General features: G+C 39.8%; 1 protein-coding gene and 2 pseudogenes across 1 annotated transcript; 2 read left to right on the top strand and 1 right to left on the bottom strand.

The window, feature by feature from the left end:
* The first annotated feature begins 1,628 nt into the window (after positions 1-1,628).
* On the top strand, positions 1,629-2,224 carry LOC143540694 (uncharacterized). Its single transcript, XM_077033681.1, has one exon. It carries the CDS (start codon positions 1,634-1,636, stop codon positions 2,018-2,020), a length of 387 nt encoding a protein of 128 aa, XP_076889796.1. The 5' UTR covers positions 1,629-1,633; the 3' UTR covers positions 2,021-2,224.
* Positions 2,225-3,646: 1,422 nt separating this feature from the next.
* On the top strand, positions 3,647-5,848 carry LOC143540693 (putative xyloglucan endotransglucosylase/hydrolase protein 26; annotated as a pseudogene).
* Positions 5,849-18,581: 12,733 nt separating this feature from the next.
* LOC143540692 (E3 ubiquitin-protein ligase ATL42 pseudogene) lies at positions 18,582-19,993 on the bottom strand (annotated as a pseudogene).
* Between the last annotated feature and the right edge of the window lie 1,047 nt (positions 19,994-21,040).

Below are 21,040 nucleotides of genomic sequence, written 5' to 3'. Positions count from 1 at the left end.
ATTTTGAGTCCCCCGACACTCGTCCAAGCTTCGCCGCTGAACGCAACACGTGATCATGTAATGTACGGGTGTTAATCACAACCCTCCACCCGTCCTACCCCGCGGTTTCCTCTCTCTCTCTCCACACAATTCTTCACGGGTTCTTAATTTCATCATATCTCCTCTGTATTATATGCGCGCTGAGAATCTCACATTCTTACATGGAAGAAAGTCTTACAAGTGATCATGCTAAAGTTGCTATTAAGATTTTTATTTTTTACCTTCGTACATATATATATCGTAATAACACAGAAACCATAACACCATATAATTTTCTAATAAGTTTTTACATCCGAAATTGATATATTTAAACTCTAGCTTTTAGAAAAAAAGTTTTATTAACGATCCCACAAATTATATTAAAAAGTTTAACTGATCCCACAAGTTGACATACTAGGGGTCGGACACTCGCTATATGAAACAATTTATTTATTAGTTTTTCAAATAAAACGTATACACTAATATTTTCCAAAATAAATATTATTTCGTGAATCATACGTTCTGCTATGACGAAAGAAACAATATTGAATTTGAAAAATACCTTTCAACAATAACATACTTTGGGTTTCTAATTACGTGTCTTCACAATATTAAAACTGAACACCTTTCTTAATTATCTAGTAACCTTGAGGCTTTATTTATGAAGGAAAATGACTAAAATGTTCATTTTTTAATCAAGCCCTATAAAATTTTCAATTGATCAAACAATTCCTATAAGGTTCACCCTAAAGCTCGTCAATCAAACGAGATTTTTAATCAATCAGATACCGCTACATGTCATAAACCGGCGGGTCGCTAGTTTTTCCAAAAAGTTGACTTGAGCTGACAGGATTATTTAGGTATCTGACGAGACTATTCTGGCTTCCGACAAGATTTATTTTGGCGTTCAACGAGATTTAGTTTTGGCTTCCGACGATATTTATTTTGGCGTGTGACGAGATTGTTTTAGCTTCCGACGAGATTTTTTGGACATATGGAAGATACCTGTGTGAAATCTCATCAAGTAATGATCAAGTCCACAAGTTTTAGGTGAACATATAAGAAAGGGCGTACAAGAAACCGAAGAAATCGATTATAAATCGAATAAACCAAAAAAAAATGAATAGAAACAAAAACCGATTGCCAGGTTTTATGTTTTTGTAATAACCGAACTAACGGTTCGGTTTTGGTTTTGCATGTAATAAAAACCGAACCACATTCCAAAATTCTTATTTTTTCATTTAACTAATTTATAAGAATTTAATAAAGATCTAACTTAAATATTTTTTTATCAAATGTATAATAGTTTATCGGTCAACTAACAAAATTATTTATTCATAAATTTATTATTGTTAACCAGCTTTTTTAGTCTAAAATGTTCAATCTCAAATAGGAAAACCCAAATTGAACCAAAACAAAAACCGAAACCAAACGATTTCAAAATATCTAAAACCCGAGTTTTTGTTTTCGATTTGATTTTAATCCAAAACTGTACCGAACCACTCCAGACATTTTATCAATATTAACCGGTCACATTTTGTTCACTGTCTATAGTCGTAAATAACTATATTCAGTTGGACCTCTCATCAATCACCAAACACTGAAAATCAGCCAAATGGTAATCGGAGACGTGGAGAAGATGATAACAGTGGGCTTAATCTGGGGCGCCACAAACGCCTTAATGCGTCGAGGCGCACTTATCTCCGACCAACAACCACCCTCAACCCACAAAAACCCAGTTCTCAAAACCCTGATTGACTGGTTCAATCTCTTACTAATCTGGCAATACTCTCTTCCATTCATCATTAACCTGTCAGCTTCCGCCACCTTCTTTGCTATATTAAACAACACGCCCATCTCTCTTGCGGTTCCGGTTACCAATGCCACCACGTTTGCGGCCACGGCGGTGGTTGGGATGGTGCTGGGTGAAGAGACCCGTGTTGGGTTGACTTTGTTTGGTACGGGTTTGATTGTTGTTGGTGTCTATGTTTGTGTTGTTTGAGTTTGATATGTTGCACACCAGGTGTTTGATGAAATGCTTGTTTGAGAATTGAGATAATGTTATGTTTGGGGTTAAAATTGTAATTTTGTTTGGTTTCGTGGTTGATGTATGTTATATCTATATGTGGATTTGAAGTCTCATTTGTCACGCATGCATTATTACTTTTATTAGGTACTACTTCTAAATCATATGTCAATGTAAAGGTGCACAAAATACCCGGTGGGCTCGACCCGGAATTGATTTCTATTTGTACACGACCTAAGGGTACCATCTGGTATTAGATTTATCCTCGGTGCTGTACCCAACCCGGAAAATCCAGTCAAAACCCGGCCAAATATCCGAGTATACCCGGAACCGGTTCCTACTCAACTCGGTTTTTACTTTTGTTGGACTTTACTCTGAACCGATTCTTACCCGGTTTGTGCACCTCTTTATCAATGCAAGTAATGTATTTGACTATTTGGTACACATATTCGATTGTGTTAAGGCCCAATCACGTGAGGGGTATTATCGTCTTTTTAATCTCTTGTTCATATCCTACAAGTCATGATTTTTCAAAAATCAAAAGATTACATAGCATGATAGAGGTTAGTTTACATAGCATCAATGAACAAAATTATAACACATAAGTTGAAAGAAGCATAATGCAGACATTGGGGTTATTGTTTTTGACTAATCGTTGCCTTCCATTTCGCTCCTCTTCATCTCAATATCAGCGTCAATTTCACCTTCATCTGGTATATCTCCGCTAAAATCTTCGTCTTCTTGATCTTGCTCCACTGTGTGATCCATAATACTTTATGATGCTTCGATTTAAGGGTTTTGAAATGTATCTCTAGCTTGTGCTTGTGGGTGTGAATCAGAAGGAATTGAAGCAATAGATTGCTTCAGCGCTAATCGATGTACTCTAGAATGTTTAGGTATTCACATATTGATTTGTGTATATTATGAACGAGTAGATGAACTTTTATAGATCTTTGTATTCATAACGAATCCCTTTTTCTTCCATGGCGATTTTGGTGGTGGTGGCCGATGGTGTTGTGTGGTGGTGTGAGATTTTTGACATGAAATGACGATATGGTCCTTTACTTTCTCGGACGAAAGCTGTTATAAACCAATATTATACTCGTCCAGTGACCGAGGATTTTTATGGCATAATGACAAAATAATAAAATAAGTGTCTTTTTTTATTTGAATTCAAAATAAAAACATTATTACTTGTTTTAGAAAAAGAGCTAAAATTTGGTGGAAGTTTAATCAAAAGGTTTTTGAAACTCAAAAGAACCAAAATGTGTGTAATTGTATTAGAGTTTTATACTCGTCCGGTGGCCAGCTACTTTACCGTAATAGAAAGGGAAAATGTTTTTACTTGCAAGCGGAAGAGTTTTTATTACAATCAACCACATTTTAGATACAGAAATTGCCAATGCATTAAACATACGTAAACTCTGACTTTAAAGCTGAACATACGTAAAACATATTAGCTATAGGAGGACGGCGTAATCTGTGGGAACTCGCTGTCGGTTACACTCGTTGGTAATTCAATTTGTAAGATTTCTTACTGTTTAGAAAATAATTTTACTTCATATATATATATATATATATATATTTAATTTCATAAAAATATATATTAACACAAAAACCCAATAATAATAAGTTTATTGACGTAATTATTTTCTATGGGGTGCACCTCCGCTACTAAATTCTATTCCCAGCTTTAGAGCATATGTGTTGTCAAAATCCAGGAGTCAATATGAGTTATTAAACAAAGTCAAAAGAATAGTGGGACAAAACATCATGGTCAGCCACAATATCATTGTTGGACACAAGCTATAAATATGACAAACAAAAACCATAACTACACAACAAACAACTCAACCAAGAGAACCATTGATTATAGTTTGAAAATGGCGGGTTCTCGAGCTTCATTCATGGCGGTTTTTGTGTTTGCAATAGCATTCCAATAATCCATGGTTAATGCAAACTTTCCAAAAAGCATGTATTTCAACTGGGGTGCTCACCATTCCTCCATTCTTGGCAATGGTGACGACCTCCGCCTTGTTTTGGACCAAACTTCCGGTATAAAGATTTAATCTTTTCGCTATAGATTTGAATATATGTTTTGCTCCTATGTTGTATAATAATAAACTGATCTTCAAACTTAATCGCAGGGTCTGGTATCCAATCCAAGAGGGCCTTCTTATTTGGAAGCATCGAAAAGCTAATCAAGTTGGTTCCAGGGAACTCGGCTGGAACGGTGACAGCTTATTACGTAAGTGTAGAATAGAATAATGAAAAACTCGTAAGAAATTATATATTATTAATCAACTACATATAGAGATACAATGAGGATGATTATAAATGAAATTTAAACAAATAATATCTTCTAAACATTATAACAATAAACCCTAGCAAGTGCAACAACGTATTATCAGTAATACTTCATAGGTTATGAATACTGAGAACGATATGTATTCATATGTTTGATTGTGACAGTTATCTTCAACGGGTGCAAAACATGATGAGATCGACTTTGAGTTCTTGGGGAACTCGACAGGAGAGCCTTACACGGTGCACACAAATATTTTCACCCAAGGACAGGGCAACCGAGAGCAATAATTCAAATTATGGTTTGATCCCACCGCCAATTATCACAACTATACAATTCATTGGAATCTAACCGAAGTTGTGTGAGTAAACCGAGACTAAGCACCATTTTATTCCTCATGATTTCAAGAGTTGCTTGAATTTATATTAACTACTTGTCAATGTATATATATATTGCAGATGGTATGTTGATAGTGTGCCTATTCGAGTCTTCAGAAACTAATAGAGTGAAGGGATTGCATACCCTAACCAACAAGGGATGCGAGTCTACTCCAGTTTGTGGAATGCTGACAACTGGGCTACAAGTGTTGGGGTTAATCTGGTTCGTTTACGGTTCATGGGTCAGCACGTTATCGGGTCAAAGACGGTTAATGGAATGGGTTAATAATAATATGCACGTTTTAATATTAATGGAGTTGTTGAGGTTATCCGATTTATGTGGAAGTGTACGTTTGATAGTACAAGTTTAAGCCTGGAGAATAGGTCATGGAGTTTACCATTACTTTAGGATAAATATTAGTAGTTTATTGTTTTTGTTAAACCCACGTTCAAGTATGTGAGGCTATATAAAGCCTCATTTGTTTTAGCATACAATGTACCTTCTTTTGATATTATAATAGAAAACATTCTCAAACTTCCTTGTTCATATATTCACTGCATATTTACATATACATACAGCAAACGGGTGTTGTGCGTGTGTGTTCATTAGGGCCTGAACCAACAACAAGAGGTGGGCTAGTAAAAATCGACTGGACTTCTGCACCTTTTGAGGCTTACTACCGTAGGTTCAGGGCTAGAGCTTGTAAGTGGAACGGACCGGTTAGCATTAGCCAATATGCCATTCCCTCTCGGGCCAACTGGTGGACATCTCCTGTTTATCAACAGTTGAGTTTCAGGCAACAAGGTCAAATGAAATGGGTAAGAGATAACTACATGATCTACAACTACTGTACGGATTTCAAGCGCTTTAATGGACAGATGGCACCCGAATGTTCTAAACCACAATACTAACCAAAGCAAATATTCAACAATTCAAACGTGTTTCCAGTTCATTGAAGATTATTCCCTTTCATTGTACTCAAATTTATTTCAAGATTCTTTCTTTGTTCCAAACCCAAGTGTTGTTTTCCTCTTAATTCTTGCTCGTTTGAGATTTTAATTTGGTGTCTCACTTCGTGTTTGTGAATTAAATTCTTTAGACTATACAAGCCTTGAAGATTATTCTTTTTGTTAAACTCCAATTTATTTCAACATTTCAAGATTCTTTTGTTTCACTCGAGTTTGATTTATTAATTCGGTATTCGTGTTTGTGAATTACAACTACAATAGACCATATAACCTGAATAATATATAACACAAACCTGAATTAATATATAACTCGAGTAGTGGCATATCCAAATGTGACGAATCACAATCTTTTGATAGTGTTAGATCTTCTCCAACCCCAACTTATTGGTTGCTACGGTTATTCCTACTAAAGAAAGCTGTTTATTAGCATGAAAGACTCTTTGGACGGAGTTCATCATAAAAATAAATTCCAGTTTTTCTATACGTTTTTTATACAGTCTGGCCAACGGTGACAACGCCTACAGTGTCAAGATTCATGAATAAAATGATACTTGTTCGATTGATGGAATACGGGTGTTGGAGTACTATTATTAATTTACAAGCTTACATATTAACTCGTACATCATGTTTGATGTGCATAGCAAAATTGAGTGAGTGTCACAATTTTATATCAACATCTTAATGTAATAAGATATTGAATTGAAGATTAACACATATTATCAGCTATTGGTATATGATTAAAACTATTTTTTTGATGATGTTAATATATAATCTATTTAGCTTTTTCATCTTTACCCCACCTAGGCTTTAGAATATCCGGGAGTTACTTCAAGAATCTTTGGATATTTACATGCAGGATCGTCGGGACAGGGTTCTTTAGGCCATATATCACAGCCTCATGGAGGGCATGGAATTAGTTTTAGATCGTAACCTCCTGGAGGGCAAGGACATGGTTTTGGTGCCGGGGGGCAAGGAGGTGCTTTTGGATTGTTACCTCCTACAGGGGAAGGACATGGTTTTGGTGCCGGAGGGTAAGGAGGTGCTTCTGGATCGTTACCTCCCGGAGGGCAAGGACATGGTTTTGGTGCCGGAGGGCAAGGAGGTGTGGCTGGATCGTTACCTCCAAGAGGGCAAGGACATGGTTTTGGTATCGGAGGGCTAGGAGGTGCTTCTGGATCGTCACTTCCTGTAGGGAAAGGACCATGTTTAGGTATTGGAGGGCAAGGAGGTGCTTTTAGATCGTTGCCTCCAGGAGGGCAAGGAACTGGTATAGGAGCGTTACCTCCAGCAGGGTAAGGAGTTTTGCCTCCCGAAGAGCATAGTACATTACTTCCTTGAGGACAGAGAATTGGTACAGAAGTGTTTCCTCTAGAAGGGCACGGAGTGTTGCCTTCTGGATTGCAAAGAGCTTTGCCTCCAGGAGGGCATGGAACATTGCCTTTCGACGTACAAGGAGTGTTGCCTCCCGAAGGGCATGATGCTCCGGGTGGGCATTGTGTGTTGCTACTCGGAGGGCATGGAGGTTTGCCTCCTAGAGGACATGGAGCTTTACCTCCCGGAGGACATGGTGTCGCTGGTGGGCATGGTGTGTTGCCTCCCGGAAGACAAGGAGCTGGTTTTGGATTGTTGCCTCGTGGAGGACTAGCAGCTGGTGCTGGCGTTGTGCCTCCTGGATTCAATCTTGGTCCTGAGTCTTTGTCAGCTGGACAATTAAAAGGCTTGCCATCTTTGCATTGACCTTCAATTTTGATGAAATTCTGTGCAAGAACAAAACGTAAAAATAGCAAATGAAGGAGGGATAAAACGAGTTTGATTGGAACCATTCCTTCTCAAATCTTTATATTTTTTGCGTTGCCACTTTATTTTGTTTTGTTGTCAAGAGGGTCAATAAAGGTGGAAGTACTTTGTGGTTGTGTGATTTTGAAAGTTTCCAATTCCTATTAATAGAGAAAAGCCTATGAGAATCAAATCATTTTTATTGATTTTGAACATAATACTTAATTTGAGTTTTATGATTAGTTAAAACTAATTATATAAATAAGTCAAAATAAAATTGAGGTAAAAGTATTATGAGTCAATGCAGGGTGGGTTGGGTTTGTGGTTCATGTAAGTAAGAACGTATATTTATAATGAGCAAAGACGGATTGGTTCGGGTTTGGATGTAAACCGGTGTTTGTCCTTTTTTCATTAATATATATAACTAGTTTTATGCTCATTAAGTAGCCGGGAGTTTAACGTCAAAAAAACAAATCCATATTCTTTTGTATTCTAAACCAAAATCGTATGTGTTTAAAATAAATACACAACTCATTTAATTCGTAAATATAAAAATGACCGACTTCATTAAAAGTTCCAATGCGTTTTCTCTCATATTCACCAAGTATATTCTTAAAGTACCATCAATTTGATGCTATGAAGTTGGATGATATTCGCCAATTATACCAACCACACTGCTTAAAAACACACTAACTTCTATATTTTCTTTTTCTCAAAGCTATAGTAGAGAAGCCATTACCAACCTTATCTTTGTTTCCCTATATCATTCCATACTCAATTAAGATAACATCTATTTTACTACCATAATGAAACTATAATGAGATTACTATCATTGTAATATTCAAAACTGTAACATTACAGAAAAAGTAAGTTATCATGCAAGTTAACAATAATAAGAAACACTTAATTTAATACATATCACCGATAATCACAATCATACTTATAGATAACTTGTTTTTCAAACTGACCACCAATATGTACAACTTTGAGAAAAACCTCTTAACCTTTTAACAAAAATTCATTATAAGTTAAGACTACATCTGCCCATAATACTTGAGCATGTGTGAGCACTAAAATTCTAATGTATAGAGCCGATATTCGTCTAGTCGCTCCACTCAAAGCAAAACACATGTCGTCTTGTTCAGAAGAACTGAAGAAATCTGCTAAGAAAGCCGCATCATGTTCAGAACATGTCGTCTGGTTGCCATTACGGTGGTCTTGGTTGTTCCTATAAATCAATCTAATGATGATGATTATATGGCAAAGGAATTGAGTGCTACCTTGCAAATATGTCAACCCCGTAGATTCTTCAATCTCGAAAATACTGTTGGACCGTAAAGAAGCTTAGAACTTCAATTTTACTACATAATTATATCCAAATTATTGTAATCTTTCAAACAGTTTTGCTCAATATGTTTGCAATTAATCTCATAAATTTTTACCCGAGCGATTAAGTACTTGTATTTCGAATTTCAAGCGATCAATGGTCGAACCATAATTTCATCAACCAAAATAATTCAAGGTCAATCAATTTCACCATAAAAAAACTATAAATTCACCATAAACTCGTTACAACTATTCGTACATTTGAGAATATCCACAGCATGAGACTGAAAACATACATACATACATACATTCGATACGTGAATTTTATAGTTATATCTTAGAAAATTATGAATATCTTCAATTAAACCGGCAATATTACTATTAGTATGTGTTATGGGTGGGTGAGAGGGGCGTCAAAGCCACCATGTTGGCACGTTTTAATGGTGAACAACGCTACATCCTGCTCGCCAATGAGCGCCAGAGAGGGCTCCGCGAGGGTACTAAACCAGATCTTGATGTTTTTCTTTTTTATTACGGGTTTTTCAACATTGGATTTATCTAACGAAGATGCTCTAGTCACAATCCGATATATTTAACCATCATGACGAAGATGACATCGAGTTGATCAGGATCGTGAGGCCGCTAAAAACGTCATGTACATTGATAAATTACTTTTGTTATAACCACCGCATGATCTTATGCCTTCCTAATACATGTTTATATCCATTTGAGATTCAAACCACTTGATTGATAAATTACTTTTGATAGGCAAATAGCTTAACTTCCAATTACTTGCATGCACATTATGTTGTAGCAAAATATTGATATGATATATTTACTATCCATGAATAATCGGCCACATCATAAAGTACTCCATTTTTTTACATTTTTTCATGCATCTATAAATAATAAAAGAAAAATAATACTATTACCGGCTTAAAACTGTTCACAAGCCAAACCAAAACGAAAGAGCATCGACGGTTTCGAAGGTCAAACAATTTGGATAGCCTAAACAAGATGCTTGGCGCAAGAACATGTGCGGATTTACAGAGAACTAGAGATCAGATTAGAAGCAGCAAAATGTAGATAGAAAATTAAGGTTTTGTTTTCTTACAAGTTAAACATCTTACAAGTTATATTAAAACAGGCCAACCGAGCCGTTAGTATTAGTAATGTATGTATCAGTGTATCACAAGCCACAAGGGTAGCTCCACCTGAGTGCACAACATACTTGAGGGTCCAAATTGGTATTTTTTTTAGGATTTATAATTTGATAAATGTTTAATTTGACAATATTTTACCACACTTTAGGAAAATTGATTAAATTAAAACATTAATATAATAGAACAAAATAACAACTACATTGATGTACGCATAAAACAATGGCTCGTCACTTTAATCATATTTCTATGCATATATATCTTTAACTTTTATGACTTGTTAGGGTGAGAAGAGGGGGGGGGGGGGGACATTCAGGCGAGGAAGCAAAATGACTAGGTGTTGGCCACACAATCCGTATCGCATTGGAACGTTGGCTTCCACTCTTGTGAAACCGCAAAATCAATAGCAAGCGGGACCATGCCGCTAGGTGAGGAAGATATAAATGAGAAAGGGAAGCAGGATAACGGTGACGTGACAATGATATCGAAAATTCTTTGATATGACACACATCACCTTTAAAGCAAGAAGCACATTGCACACATTAAAAGAAATACCAATACATGCTAGTATCTTTTTACATTTTTTTAAATTGTTGTTTTTTCTTTACAGAAGTTTCATTTTTCATCTTTTATAAAAGCCTTTATTCATGTCACATCTAACATAAATGATGATTGAGATGCTTAAAAGACAGCATAGTACTAAAACATTAACGAGACGAGTTCAAAAGTTTTGAACCTCAAGCTTGAGACATTTAGTATTAATTATTTCTTTATTTAAACCTATATATGATTAATTTTATTTTTATATTTATATTTATATATACTTTAGTTATGTTTTGAATTGCATATAATAAATCTTGTGTAATATATTTTTATTATATTGGATGAAAGTTATTATATTTAGCTCTAGTCGGACTCAAAATCCTTTAAACTTGGCTAAGTTTAGCCTGACATGAATAGTAACTACCTATCCATAGTCCTAATAAGCACATGAAAACCCATTTTAATGGGCCCATAAAAGCCTTTTCCTTTTGAAATGACAATAGGTTTTTAATTATTCTTTTCCACTCAGAAAACCTGGGAACGCAAATTAGGAGAGCAAGATCCCTTGCCTCCTAGGCATGAAGCACCTGGAGGGCATGGAGCTCCTGGAGGGCATGGAGCTCTTGGAGAACATGGAGTGTTTCCTCTCGGAGGGCATGGAGCACCTGGAGGACATGAAGATTGGCTTGTCGGAGGGCACGGAGATCCTGGAGGGCAGGGAGAACTTGGTGGGCATGGAGCTCCCGGAGGGCATGAAGAACCGCCCGCAGGGCAAGCTCTGCTAGTCAGAGGGCACGGAGCTCCTGGAGGGCATGGAGCTCCGGGAGGGCATGGAGAGTTACCTCATGCAGGACAAGCTCTGCTAGTCGGAGGGCATGGAGTTCCCGGTGGACATGGACTGTTTCCTCCTGGAGGGCATGGAGCTCCCGGAGGACATGAAGAACCTCCTGCAGGGCAAGCTCTGCTAGTCGGAGGGCACGAAGCTCCTGGTGGGCAGTTTCCTCCTGGTGGGCATGGAGCTCCAGGAGGGCATGGAGTGCAACCTCCCGCAGGGCAAGCTCTACTAGTCGGAGGGCACGAAGCTCCTAGTGGGCAGTTTCCTCCTGGCGGGCATGGGGCTCCAGGAGGGCATGGAGTGCAACCTCCCACAGGGCAAGCTTTACTAGTCGGAGGGCACGAAGCTCCTGGTGGGCAGTTTCCTCCTGGCGGGCATGGAGCTCCAGGAGGGCATGGAGTGCAACCTCCCGCAGGGCAAGCTCTACTAGTCGGAGGGCACGAAGCTCCTGGTGGGCAGTTTCCTCCTGGCGGGCATGGGGCTCCAGGAGGGCATGGAGTGCAACCTCCCGCAGGGCAAGCTCTACTAGTCGGAGCCTCGGAGGGCACGAAGCTCCTGGTGGGCAGTTTCCTCCTGGCGGGCATGGAGCTCCAGGAGGGCATGGAGTGCAACCTCCCGCAGGGCAATCTCTACTAGTCGGAGGGCATGGAGCTCCTAGGGGGCAGTTTCCTTCTGGAGGGCATGGAGCACCAGGAGAGCATGGAGTGTTACCTCCACAAGATTTGACTCCTGGAGGGCAAGGAGCTCCTGGGGGGCAGTTTCCTCTTGGAGGGCATAGAGCTCCTGAGGAGCAGTTTTCTCCAGGAGGGCATGGAGCTCTTGGAGGGCATGGAATGTTACCTCCACAAGATTTGACTCCTGGAGGGCAAGGAGCTCCCGGGGGGCAGTTTCCTCTTAGAGGGCGTGGAGCTCCTGGGGGGCAGTTTCCTCCAGGAGGGCATGGAGCTCCTGGTGGACAGCTTCCACCAGGAGGGCATGGAGCTCTTGGGGGGCAGTTCCCTTCTCCGCAAGCTTTGACTCCTGGAGGGCAAGGAGCTCCTGGGGGGTAGTTTTTACCAGGAGGGCATGGAGCTCATGGGGGGCAGTTCCCTCCTCCGCAAGCTTTGACTCCTGGAGGGCAAGGAGCTCCTGGGGGGCAGTTTCCTCCTGGAGGGCATGGAGCTCCGGGAGGACATGGAGTGCTACCTCCGTAAGATTTGACTCCTGGGGGGCAGTTTCCTCCTGGAGGGCATGGAGCTCCAGGAGGGCATGGACATGGAGTGTTACCTCCGCAAGCTTTCACTCCTGGAGGGCAGGGCGCTCCTGGGGGGCAGTTTCCTCCCGGAGGGCATGGAGCTCCTGGGGGGCAGTTTCCTCCTGGAGGGCATGGAGTGTTACCTCCGCAAGCTTTGACTTCTAAAGATTTGACTCTTGAAAGGCATTGAGTCCTGACCCCAGAAGGGCAAGGAATGTTGTCTTTCGGGGGGCAAACAGCTTTGCCTTTTGGAGGGCATGGAGCACCCGGGGGGCATGGACTATTTCCTCCTGTAGGGCATGGAGTGTTACCTCCCGCAGGGCAAACTTTGACTCCCGCAGGGCACTGAGATCCTGGAGGGCAAGGAATTGGTATAGGTTTTTTGTCTCCTGTTGGGCACGGAGCGTCACTTCCCGGAGGGCATGGAGTGTTGCTTCCTGGAGGACAGGGAATGGGTATAGGTTTTTTTGTCTCCCGTAGGGCATGGTGCTCCAGGTGGGCATGAATAGTTTCCCCCTGGAGGGCATGGTGCTCCAGGTGGGCAAGAAGAGTTTCCCCCTGGAGGGCATGCAGGTGGGCAAGAAGAGTTGCCGCCCGAAGGGCATGGTGATCCAGGTGGGCATGGTGTGTTGATTCCTGGGGGGCATGGAATTGGTATTGGTTTGTTTTCTCCCGGAGGGCATGGTGCTCCTGGTGGGCATGGTGTGTTGCCTTCGGGAGGGCATGGTGCTCCAGGTGGGCATGGAGTGTTGCCACTCGGAGGGCAGGGTGTTTTGCCTCCTGAAGGACATGGTGCTCCGGGTGGGCACGGTGTGTTGCTACTTGGAGGGCATGGTGTGTTACTACCCGGAGGGCATGGAGTTTTGCCTCATGGAGGGCATGGTGCTCCAGGTGGGCATGGTGTGTTACTACTCGGAGGACACGGTGTTCCAGGTGGGCATGGCGCTCCGGGAGGGCATGGTGCTCCAGGTGGTCATGGTGTGTTTCCACTCGGAGGGCATGGAGTTTTACCTCCTGAAGGACATGGTGCTCCAGGTGGGCATGGTGAGTTGCCTCCCGGAGGGCATGGTGCTCCGGGTGGGCATGGTGTGTTGCTACTCGGAGGGCATGGTGCTCCAGGTGGACATGGTGCTCCTGGCGGGCATGGTGATCCAGGTGGGCATGGTGTGTTACTACCCGGAGGGCATGGAGTTTTGCCTCCTGGAGGGCATGGTGCTCCGGGTGGCCATGGTGTGTTACTACTCGGAGGGCACGGTGCTCCAGGTGGGCATGGTGTGTTGCTACTCGGAGGGCATGGAGGTTTTCCTCCCGGAGGGCATGGTGCTCCGGGTGGGCATGGTGTGTTGCTTCCTGGTGAGCACGGAGGTTTGCCACCTGGTGGGCATGGTGCTCCCGGTGGGCATGGTGAATTACCTCCCGGAGGGCATGGAGCTTTGCCTCCCGGAGGGCATGGTGCCCCTGGTGGGCATGGTGAGCCGCCTCCCGAAGGGCATGGTGCTCCAGGTGGGCATGGTGAGCCGCCTCCCGGAGGACATGGAGCTTTGCCTCCCGGAGGGCATGGTGCTCCGGGTGGGCATGGTGAGCCGCCTCCCGGAGGGCATGGTGCCCCGGGTGGGCATGGTGAGCCGCCTCCCGGAGGACATGGTGATCCTGGTGGGCCGCCTCCTGGAGGGCATGGTGCCCCGGGTGGGCATGGTGAGCCGCCTCCCGGAGGGCATGGAGCTTTGCCTCCCGTAAGGCATGGTGATCCGGGTGGGCATGGTGAACCGCCTCCTGGAGGGCATGGTGCCCCGGGTGGGCATGGTGAGCCGCCTCCCGGAGGGCATGGAGCTTTGCCTCCCGGAGGGCATGGTGATCCCGGTGGGCATGGTGAGCCGCCTCCTGGAGGGCATGGTGCTCCGGGTGGGCATGGTGAGCTGCCTCCCGGAGGGCATGGAGCTTTGCCTCTCGGAGGGCATGGTGATCCTGGTGGGCATGGTGAGCCGCCTCCTGGAGGGCATGGTGCCCCGGGTGGGCATGGTGAGCCGCCTCCCGGAGGGCATGGTGCCCCGGGTGGGCATGGTGAGCCGCCTCCCGGAGGGCATGGAGCTTTGCCTCCTGGAGGACAAGGAGCGGGTTTTGGATCGTCACCTCCAGGAGGACTAGGAGTAGGTGCTGGTGGTGGCGATGCGCCTCCTGTCAATCGTGGACCTGAGTCTTTGTCAGCTGGACAATTGAACGGTTTGCCATCTTTACATTGACACTCAATTTCAATGAAATTCTGTGAAAGAACAGAAGATACAAATAATAAATGGACTGATAAAACTAGTTTGATTGAAGCCATTGGGTTCTAAGAATTTTTGTTATTTGATCTGACAGTTTTTCGCATCTTTATAGTTGGTGTGTTGGCTTAATTTTAGAATGTTATGTGGGTATGTTTTCAAGTTGATGTCAGTCACTCAATAAAGTGGAAAATTCTTTGTGGTCATGTGTAAGTAAATGACGAAACACTAGGCAAACAAATTGGTCATCTTGAAACTTACTATTTCCTATCAATAGAAAAAGAGTCAATTTTATTTAATTAATCAAATAACTACACATAAGTTAATTAAGTTTGTTATGTCTTTGTTAATAATATATTAATTAAAATTTATCGTTTAAACAAATCTGAACATTTGTCAATGCATATGAAAATGGTCAACAAAGTTAAATCATGTTCCATGCTGCGGTGGAAACCGTCTATCGGGTTTAGTCGTTGGTTCGTGTGATGGTTACTAGCCTGGTCGGTCTGTTTGCCTTCCAATGTGGGCATTATAAAAGTTGAGTCGGATAGGGGTTCGGTTGGGTATAGATAGAGGTGCACAGCCAACCCGGTTAACCGGCTCTTAACCTATTCCAATTTCCAACCCGAAATCCTAAAGTTACTAACCCGTCCACCACTAACTGGTTTATACCCGTTTCTAACCACCGATTAGATACCGGCTTATATTATTGATCTTCGAAACCGGTTACAAAATGGTTAACCGAATTGGTTATTTTTTTTAATTGTTTTTTAAAACCGTTTTTTTCCGGTTATTTACCGGTTAACCGGTTCGGTTATACCCGAAAGCGGTTATACCGTGTAGGGGTTTTTGTCTCAAACCAGTTAGTACCCGACCTGATTAACCGGTTATTTGATCGTATCACTAATTGGTTTTGAAAATAACCGGTTTTCAACTAACCGATTTGTAGGTATAGACATATGGATTATTTACTGATGGTATTTTCTACATGTTGGAATTTGGTTTGTCAGGTTAATGCATGTAAAAAGAATATCAGTAAAAGTAGCTAAATACATGTATTTGACTACAAATGCTAATGTCTAAATGCATATAACTTAAAGCTAGCTTGGGGTTTATAAAAGCGTCTTTGTATATAACTATGTTATTTTTATCCTTGCTACACCTAGCTTAAATGATGTTTGACACAACTAAAACTCATAGTGGAGTTTAATAAATAAAAACGGCAGTTGAGTTCAAACGTGACTTGTTTAATTTATCAAAGCTTAAGTTTAGCTCGTGAGAAACTTTTCAACACAAATTCGACCCATTTACTATTTGTTAATTCTTTATTTATTCTTTTTGTAACTTAATATATATTTTTTGGAAATATTTGTAATTATATAATTATTCTTTTGCAGTATGTGTTTTAGTGTTTATATTTCAGCCAAACTTGACTAGCATTAGTGAATAGTGAATATATCCAACTTAGGCAACTATCAATGGTTCTAAGTTCTAACAAGCATGTGGTAGCCCATCTTAGTAGGCAGAAGCCCATAACTTTTATCAGCCCGTGGTCTTTGACTATTAAACTTATTTTTAATTAGTTATAACTTCTTGCATTTATATTTTAATCGTTATGATGAGTGCTTATTTATTGTAATTCTAGGTGTACAAAGTACAAACTAAATACACTCTAATTGGCCTTTGGATACAATGACAGGGGTGATAGTTAAGACCTGGGATGTTTGAAGTCTTGGGTTCGAAACCTGACTTAAAGAGGTGTTTTCATAGTGATGGGTTTCCTATTTGATGGTGTTATTTGGTGAGTCAAACTTAGAGCGTCAAAATTAATATGGATGATTGACATTTACTCTCAGAAAGGCTAGCTCGGGTAACGAAGATAGTTCCAAACGTTGTAAAAAAACCTAATTAAATTAATACACACTAGATATACAAACTAAACATACAAAATATATATAAACTAAATACAGTCACACCGTTTAGTATATTGAAACATGTAGTTTTATATTAGGCATTACTCCAAACATTGACCAACTAAAATGTCAATAGATATTTTGTTATTGATTTAATTGTCATGTGAGTTGAATTCTTGACTTTTAGAATACTTACAAAGCATTGGAAGCATGGTGACAAAGCTAAAATTAAGATAGATGTGACGATCGAGTAAACAGCATTTTCTTATTGTGACATTGAATATTAACTGGTCTTGATGTATTTGTTTAATGAGTCCTCAAAGTCGTTTTTTGGACGAATAGTGTCACAATAGTTTAAAATGAAGGACGACGCCCTTTAACTATAATGGCGTGGAATTAGTCTATTAAATACAATGTAAAGCTATAGGATAATATTGTTAATGTGGTAATTTATCAATTTATAAGATTAATGCATAACTATTACCTGCAAATAATCATAACAATTTATTTGTAGAAAATAAAAATGCTGAAGATTTTTTTCTAAAAAAAAGTTGTTTCTTAAATATATTGCTTAATGAATGGTGAAGATTATGGTTTTCTATGAAGGGTTGATTCCTTATTCACACGAGGTCGATCCCTTATACGGCCTGCTTGCGGTGCGCGCATATAATGTATATATGTGTGTACCCTCGGGTGGACAAAAGTGAAATTGCACTAATTTGATGTGATTTTACTAATCTCGTGAAAATAACGTTAAAAGTGGCGGAAGGTTAATCAGGCATCATGTGGTGGCGTTGATAGCCGAAAGCTAGACAAGGGTACATGCACCAATTGGTGGTGTCCCGATGGTTGACTGTTATGTGTCTTATGTCCAAGGCTTGATGCAAAACTACTATCGAGCCGAGGGTTTCACCGGAAGCAGTCTCTCTATTCCTAAGAGGTAGAGGTAAGACTGTTTACATCTTACCCTCCTCAGACCCTAACATAACTTTGTTATTAGTGGGATATACTGAGTACGATGATGATAATGATAATGATGATGACGACGACGACGACGACGACGATAAATGTAAAGTTGAGAAGTTATAATGATAATTTGAAAACAGGTAGGAATGTTCAAACATGTATCACTTAATTGTGTTTTGGAGTAGAAAGAAAGAATATATAATACAATAGAAAAAATATTTAACAACTATTACTAATCCCTCTCTCAATATATATGGATTATCTTTCATCCAACACCTATAAGTTATTATATAATTTTTGGAGTTTTCTGAATAGAATTATTCTTTATTAAACACAAATTTGGTAATTCTAATTAGTATTTGATAAAACAAAACTAGCTGTAACACATAAAACTGATCACAAAAAGATGTCATAACATGTTAACAGGTTCTTGCATGACGATTGCCCATTTGGAGCTTCAAAAAGATATTGTTTAATTTATGTCAGGCGGTTTTAGGAAAGCATAAGTTTATATTAAAATATATCATCTTACATAACATTTGTTACATAAAATCCATAAAATTCATTTCGGAAATAATTATGTTTCCTTTAATTGATTCTTTTATACCAAATTAATTTTGGCTCCTTTGATTTTATTTTTCAAAACAGCTACTAGCTACTTTCTTGTATTTAAACTACCGCTTTAAAGCTCATTTCTTTATTTAGCACCTTTAGTTGATTAGTTAAGCACAAATATACAGAAAAACATATGTAGTGAACAATATATTAATGCAATTCAGTTATAACTATATGTTAAGAGAAAAAGGATATTTAAACTCTATATTTTGCTATACATACCAAATAAATTTCAATAAAAAAGTATACAGTATATTTCCTTAATAAAATGGTAAATCTATAACTTAAGCTTGAGATATTGTGTTAATTTGTTGTTGTTGAACCTCTCTATTAGCAAACCATTGAATAGTTCTTCTAGCAATAGGTAGCCATAATCTCTTTAATCTCTCTTCTTTAGCCCTAATCCCACCACAATTAGCTTCCTTATTACTTGATTCTTCAACACCAAGAAACCTTGAATGGACTATAATCTCGGACATCGATCGTTCCCCGACGAGCTTCGCTGATTTCGCCTCGTTGGATGTTTCGATACCAAGCTCTCGTTTCTTGATCTTTTTCTCAAATTCCCTTTTTCTTTTGATTTCTTCCTTGATCTTGATCACTTGATCATTATGCACACATGTAATTTCAGTAGGCGGGTAAGGATCGAACCGGTTACTTGACAAAGAAGTAATCATTTCGGATTTTAAAAACAAAAGATCAGATGAACTCAAACTACTCCATCTATTCTTCCCTATTAAACCATGCTCATAATCAGATATTATTATCCTATGATTAAACTTGTGCAACATCTCTTGATCATCATCATACTCGTCGTCTTCGATCCTTTCATTCTTTTCGACACTTCTTCGACTTCCAAATCTTGTGGATCCTTCCCTTTCAACAAACAACTCCAAGTTCGAACCTTCACGAGCTGATATATTATTTAAAAACTGAAAACTACTCGAATATGCGAAAAGCGTCACATCCTCTTCGCTTACTTTACACCTACAAAGTGGACAACCCGAGTTTTTCTCAAGCCACCGGTCTACACAATCGATATGAAACACGTGTTTGCATTTAGGCAACAATCGTAGCATCTCTACATCTTCAAATCTAGACAAACAAATGGAGCATTCTAACCCGTTTCGCAAACCTTTTAACGTTGAAAACCTGAAAAATGGGAGCGATTCGATCACAGTTTTATCGATACCAGAAACCCTAGAAACTGACCTAGGTAATAAACCACCAAAGTTTTCTTGATTCAAGTATTGAAGAGAAGAGGGTCTATGACAATATTTTGCATAGACTAAAATTAAGAATGTTAACGAAAACATGACGGCAAGAACTCCGATAACAACGGCTAAACTTGGTTGGAAATTAGTGGTGGAATCCGGTGAGTTTGAATTAATATCATCGGTCCGAGAGTTCGATAAAGATTGTGATAGTGTTGGGTTAGGAGTGATGATGATTACAGATATGATGAAGGTGATGATGATAATATGGTTGTGTTGTTTGGTCACCGGAATTTGAAGAAACTCCGGCAGGTTTCTTGCCGGAAAGTTCATGGCTTTTTTTGTGCAAAGAGGGTTTACTTTTTAAGTGTTGTATTTGACATTTATTTGGTTTAGTTATATCTTGAGACCCAAAAAAAAATTATTTTAATTTTAGTGATCAACTGACCAGTGAGTATGTAATGACTTTTGAATAGTTTTTCCACTTTATTATATTATATATATATATATATATATATATATATATATATATATATATATAATATATTATAAACCTTTAATTAAATACTATTTTTTCAAACTTTTGTTTGGAAATGAAGGCTTCAAAATCAAAATGAGAGGCAAATTTTTGATTTATTTGTGGGTGGGGGGTGGGGTGCCACCGGGGTGGGCCCGGCCTGACTTGGCAACGCTGAGATTAACAACGTTCAGGGTGGCTTGGCCTCGATGAAATTCACCATGGACGTGAGGGGAGGGGGTATAGAAAATGACTATAGCGTTATACATTTGACAAAAGTTAATGTAAATTTCAAGTGTTTTTAGGCTCAATGGCACAAAAAAAGGCAAGTTAAGCGATAGCTTGACTAGTTAAACATAAGCGAGTGTGACTTCAACTTGAGTTTGAGATCGAGTTATCTTGAACTCAAGGTTTTTGTCTTGATCTCGTGTAATGCCCCGTTACCGGTAGCCCTACTTTAACGTTGGATTTACTCATAAACGCAGTTCTAAATATTAGAGTTAAATAAAACATTCGCGGAACATTGAAAACATTCAAACCATTACATTCCATAACCCTAATTCTTGTCTTATCGAGCATTCATAGTCATTTAAAAACAAAACATAGTTTTTTAAAATAAAACATCATAGCAAAATCTTCAGATGCCAGCTTCGTCCAACTCTGCCATGTGTCCTCCTCAAGCTACCTGCCTCATTCTACTCACCTGCGTGCATACTAAAAGTCAGCTACGCTGAGTGAATTCTAGTTAATCACATACTCATACAATACTTTCTTACATTTCATACTTAACCTCTTAACTTTCTTTCATACACACACAAGTGCATATACTTTCATTCTTACCTTCATACTTTCTTTACATACATAATCATACGTTTTAAAGAGCCTTTCGCCCTATAACCTCACAGATATTATAAGGGTCTGGTCCCTGACATCACAGATATTATAAGGGTCTGGTCCCTAACATCACAGATATTATTAGGGTCTG

Source organism: Bidens hawaiensis, unplaced genomic scaffold (genome assembly GCF_021521415.1).
Source record: "Bidens hawaiensis isolate Kalapana, Puna unplaced genomic scaffold, B.hawaiensis_p1.1 tig00012327_1, whole genome shotgun sequence".
In the NCBI taxonomy this organism is placed as follows: domain Eukaryota; kingdom Viridiplantae; phylum Streptophyta; class Magnoliopsida; order Asterales; family Asteraceae; genus Bidens; species Bidens hawaiensis.
Note: the sequence above shows the minus strand (reverse complement) of the source record. Positions and strands in the feature narration are given on the sequence as shown.

Coding starts and splice junctions, on each gene's coding strand:
- LOC143540694 (XM_077033681.1), top strand. CDS start 1,634: ATGGTAATCGGAGACGTGGAGAAGATGATAACAGTGGGCTTAATCTGG.